Here is a 5,614-nt window from a genome sequence, read left to right as displayed (position 1 = left end):
ATTCCCACATTTGAAGTATTTCACTTGGGAAGAGGTAGGGGGCACAGGATCGTTTTTCTATCCTCCCTTTTGAAATTACAGTGGAGGAATTTGATTTAGGAAAACACTGTATTGCATATGATAAAAACATACATTATTCAAGACAAGGAATTTGCTAAAATAAACTGAACAAAGTTAACCACTGGGTTTGCTAGAATTTTGGGGGGTTTCTTTCCCAAAAAAATGCAATGTACCTCTCTGCCCGCTACCTAAAATATGCAACTTTGGGTAAAAACATGCACTTTTGAGAAAGATACCATCAGCACAGAGGAATCTGAAAGAGGTTTGAGAGTTGTTATTCCTGTTATACAGGTGCTGTGTATAAGAATGAGACGGACAAACAACTACACATCTTCCAGAGCCAAAAGGTATTTTTAGATTGAAGGCTACCTTACGGAATAATGAAAATAGCTCTCTATCTTAGCAGAGGTTTATGATTAACGTGTATGACATTTGCACATTCTACCAATGCCTGTTAATGCCCGCATTTGGATCTTCAAATTTTCCACTGTGTACTTTTTGTCTGGAGAAAACCTTGGACTAGAGATAAGACCATCACCAAAAACGTATTTCTAGCAGCTCCCACGTCCAGTCAGCCAGTCTGGGCTTGAGATCGAATCAAGACCATGAAGTGCCTGCTGCTTCTCGCCTTTATTGGGGTGGCTGGTGAGTATATCTTTTATTTCTATTTCTGCCATTTAAGAGGAAGCTGATTTTCTAAATCACAACTGCAAGGTAGCCTATTGTGGGAAAGCCAAGTCCAGTTTTGACTTGCACAAGTCAGAGCCCTGCAACTTCCATCTTCTGTCTGCTCATAATGTCTTGTGCCCCAAGCTGGGGAATGAACACCTTTATAGGGGTTCCCAACCCAACTATGGAGAGGTGGCCACAGCTTCAGAAAAAGGCTGCCTCCTCCTTCAGGACTAAGGAGTGCACAGGGAATAGTTCTGGCTCAGGAAGTCCTAAAGCAACTGCAAAATTTTGGACCCTGGGTGGGTGCTCGAAGAAAACAGCACTGCACACTTGTTTTTACTTTTTCCTTCAGTCAACCCTTGACTGTTTCAGTAGATGGGATTCAGGGAAAAACACACCCGGGATGCAATCCAGCAAGAACATTTCTGTGTCCCTGTGCTCCCTCATGGAGTAGCCAGCAGGGCTTTAGTTGCAGATACGTGAGGCACCAGTGTAAGTCGGATCCCTTCTTTGAGGGTGCAGCAAATGCATGTGCCTCAGACCTGCCCACCAGCGCTGCCCTGAGCGTCCATAGGAGGGGAGCCTACAAGTGAGGGGCTTCAGACAGGCAGTCACAGGGCAGATTACAGGCCACGTTACCTTAGGCCACCTGTTGACACACGGCACTTTTTGTCTCCCAGTTGCCTTCCCCACCTTTGCTGAAGATGATGATGACAAGATTGTGGGAGGCTACACCTGTGCAAAGAACTCTGTGCCCTATCAGGTGTCCCTGAATTCTGGATATCACTTCTGTGGAGGTTCCCTCATCAGCAGCCAGTGGGTCCTGTCGGCTGCTCACTGCTACAAATCGTGAGTGGAAAAATTACATCCTTCTATAACCTACTTCTGTCTTCCAGTTCACTTCTAGCAGGAATTCTGAGCTATGAGATAGAAATATGTAAGTGCCTCCATTCTCGCCAGAGACAGCCAAGGGATGGGTGGATCATTCAGGAAGCCAGGCCGAGGAATCCTGAGGAGTTTTCCACTTCTGCAAATGTTCCTGTGAAGGCAGAGCATTTTTTGAAATAACAATGAGATAATCAGGCAGAGAGGTCAGGGCCGTGATTTCTTATCACTTGCATGAATCTTGCTAAGGCATTCTCCCTGGAGAACAGGAAGAGGATCAAGGTCTGGCTGGAGCTGTTTGTCTTGTCCCAGAAGATTTGTATCTAGTGCTGCTCTGTATTCAACTGCTGTCATGTATTTACTAACCTGCAGGAATTCACCACCCATGCTTGGAGTGGGTTAAGATCTCAGTGTGGATGTCCAGAGCTCCCTGCAGACAAGCAAGATCCCCTGCCCCAGAAGGCTTCTGTGGCAGTGATGTAGGAGCGAGTGCAGTCAGTGACAGGGAGGTTTCTCTCAACCTGCCCGTAGCAGTAAAGGACACACGGTGCCTTCTCTTTTCCAGTCGCATCCAAGTGCAGCTTGGGAAACACAACCTGGAGCTCACCGAATCCACACAGCAGTTTATCAACTCTGCTAAAGTCATCCGCCACTCTGGCTTCAGCTCCTACACCCTGGACAATGACATCATGCTCATCAAGCTGGCCACCCCAGCCAAGCTCAGCAATGCTGTCCAAACCGTCCCTCTGCCTACCAGCTGCGTGGCCGTTGGCACCACCTGCCTGATCTCCGGCTGGGGCAACACTCTCAGCAGCGGCTGTGAGTACTCTGGGGAAATGTACAGAGCCTCAGGGGCCCAGGACAGTCTCTAAGACCTGGCCATTAACCCCCAACAGGACAGGCTAGAACACAGGGAAGTGCTGTGCGACAGCTTTTTTGAGTGATGCGTCAGTGTAGGGACTGCACAGTGGGTTCAGTTAATGTCAACAGAGTTGTCAGTTCTCTGAGAATAAGGGTGAAGTCTGGGACTGCGGATCTCAAATTCCTACCAGAGATCTCTGTTCTCTCACACCCATGGTCAGAGATGTGCATGATGTGTGGGGTCTATTCCACTGATGACATCTAAACCTGTGCCAGAAGAGAGGATGGTTTTCCTGAGGCTCAGGTGTCTTCCAGTGTATGTATCACAAGAGTGGCCCCTCCTTTGCCAATTGATGAACTTCCAGGTACCAGAAAAGTTAAGGTGGCTGCAGTGTAGAATGGTGGGCCCATGGGTAGAATTTGTTCCATCTCTACAGCAGGGACCCATGCTGTGCTTACTGTTGACAGGAAGCAGGATGGCTGCTAGAACAGGGTGTCCAGCATTTGCTTTTCTGCTAAGATCTTCTCCAAGCTCTGAAAAGGACTCAGCAACGCCATCAACCATCTCTCCCTAATTCTTTGCAGCTAACTACCCGGACCAGCTGCAGTGCCTGAAGGCTCCAGTCCTCTCCGCCGAGCAGTGCTCTGATGCCTACCCTGGGCAAATTACCAAGAACATGATGTGTGTAGGATTCGTGGAGGGAGGAAAAGACTCCTGCCAGGTAACGCATCTGCCTCTCCTTTCCCAGTCATTTCTCTCCCACCTTTTCCCAGATGAAGAGGCTTTTACATTACAGAGTCAGCTATACTCACTGCACTGGTAAATCTGACTTTTTGAATGACAGCACAGGCTTCAGGCACACATATCCTGAAGGTTTGCCAAGTACTGCATCCCACAAAAACAGGCAGCTGACTCATCCTTAGCTGTGGTGCCCTTGGAGCTCAAGTCAGGCATGGTAGCATCAGGTGGAGAGTGTGAATCAGGAACAGCCTTTGTAGAACTTCTGTGTGGAGTATGCCCAGCAGGGCTTCCTCCAGGGTCCGCGATCTCGGGGATCTCTCTGGCTCATTGCTTAGGCAGATGCCATTTGCTGAATATCCGTACCCTTTGTGTGCACAGGGAGATTCTGGCGGTCCCGTGGTCTGCAATGGACAGCTCCAGGGCATTGTCTCCTGGGGTTATGGATGTGCCCAGCGGGGCTATCCCGGAGTTTACACCAAGGTTTGCAACTACGTCTCCTGGATCCGGTCCACCATCGCCTCCAACTAAGATGCCTGTTTTGTGTGACCTCTATTTTTTCATCATCCTTTCTGTTCTTATGGGACTGGACAAGGAAAAAATGATGAGAAATTAATAAAGACTTTCAGGCACCCCTACTTTGTGCACTATTTCTCTGGGAACTTCCATAGCCAGTAGTATGGAGCACAGGCTCCATACACTATAGATAGCGTATGCCACACAGAAGGAAGTATTTATTATTTTCAGTGTCTGTAGAACTGGAAGCATCTTGGTAAACCTTACAGACTTGTTTTTAGAAGTCTTTCACAGTCAGTTATTTCTGAAACATTTCATTTTTGAAAATTACTCCACATTTCTCACTTTGAAAAGGCCATTTCATGCTTCTGCCTCCTCCTTCTGCAGCTATCCAGCTCATTCACTGTAGAGGAGGCTGCTTGCTTCTAGACACAAGAGCTGTCCTGAATCGCATACACTTCATTACCCTCAATGCTAAGGACAGTGCAGGGGCTCAGTGGAATCTGATGCTCACTTAAATTTTCATAATACATTAAGAACAGAAGCTGGAAATTCCTTACCGGTGTGAGAAGCACTGGCTTGATCAGGGGAGCTGCCGCTCATGCCATAACTGTGGGGAAATGGAGATGCTGTCTGGTGCTCAGATTGTTGTGGTTAAAGCCCAGTGATCTGCTGGGTGTTACAGGCACTCCCTCACTAGCCCCTTGCCCCGGTGGGATGGGAAAAAGGGTAGAACTGACAGGTTGAGATCCAAACAGAGCAATCATAGGAGTAAAAAACAAGGAAAAGAGAGAGAAATAAAACTCAACTAAATCCATGGGATAAAAAATACTGTCACTCAGCACCCAATGACCTGGTGCCCAGCCCATCCCTGAGCAGGGACAGGAAGCAGCTGACCACCTCCCCTCAGTTTCCGTGCTGAGCATCAAGCTGAATGGGAGCAAAAATCCTTTTGGCCACTTGGGGTCAGCTCTCTCAGAAATGCTCCCTTCCAGCTGCTTGTGCAGCTGCTCTCTGGCAGAGCAGGAGACACTGTCAAGTCCTGGATTTGGGGTAAGCAGTGCTTAACTACAACTGAAACTCTGTTATCACCATTATTCTCATAGTGAATTCAGAACACAGCACTGTGCCACAGTCTCCACTGGTTGATCCTGTCTCCTGCTTAGCACTTGCATACAGTTTTCCTCAGGACTTCCACTGAAATTCCTCCTTCAGTGAAACACTGAATTGGGTGACACCCCACGACAAGCCTTCCCCTTCCCAGCGTTATGAGACACAAGTTCCACCAGGGATCCTCACCCATTTCCACTCGTTTCTCCTTCCCTATTGTCAGGCAGAGCTCTAGGCACAGGAAGGACAAGGATGAGGGAATTGTTCTGCGAGCAGACCTCGTCAGAATGGGCTGTCACTCCTTCCCTGTGTCCCTTTCACCCCTTGACACTGTTATTTATCTTAACATTTATATAATATTTATCTTTTATATATATATATATATATATATATATATATATATATAACATATATATAATATTTATCTTAATGTTATTAACACTGATGTTATTTATCCCTGTGCTCATCAGCTTCCCCAGCTATGCCATGCACATTTTGTCCCATGCAGCAGAGGACACGTGGGTTTTCTTCAGAGCAGAAACACCTGAGGGTGCAGTGGAGACGCTGCAGTGGCCTGGGTCTCCTCAGCCTGTGAGCAGAGCAGCACAGAGGTGTCCCTGGCAGAGCAGGAGTGAATGCAATTGCACTGTACCGCTGCTTTCTAGACCCCAGTGCTCTCACTGCCTGAATCCCAGGGGCAGCTTCCACAACCAATGCAGGACAAGCTCAGTCCTGCCAGGAAAGCAAATCTCTTTGTAGAGGCCAATTCTC

General features: G+C 47.7%; 1 protein-coding gene across 1 annotated transcript; it reads left to right on the top strand.

The window, feature by feature from the left end:
* The first annotated feature begins 550 nt into the window (after positions 1–550).
* LOC119695002 (trypsin I-P1-like) lies at positions 551–3,855 on the top strand. Its single transcript, XM_038122802.1, has 5 exons — positions 551–705; positions 1,413–1,581; positions 2,183–2,436; positions 3,064–3,200; positions 3,599–3,855. The coding sequence occupies exons 1-5, from the start codon at positions 666–668 to the stop codon at positions 3,746–3,748; spliced, it is 750 nt and encodes a 249-aa protein (XP_037978730.1). The 5' UTR covers positions 551–665; the 3' UTR covers positions 3,749–3,855.
* The last annotated feature ends 1,759 nt before the right edge of the window (positions 3,856–5,614 follow it).

Source organism: Motacilla alba, chromosome 1, assembly GCF_015832195.1.
Source record: "Motacilla alba alba isolate MOTALB_02 chromosome 1, Motacilla_alba_V1.0_pri, whole genome shotgun sequence".
NCBI lineage: Eukaryota > Metazoa > Chordata > Aves > Passeriformes > Motacillidae > Motacilla > Motacilla alba.
Note: the sequence above shows the minus strand (reverse complement) of the source record. Positions and strands in the feature narration are given on the sequence as shown.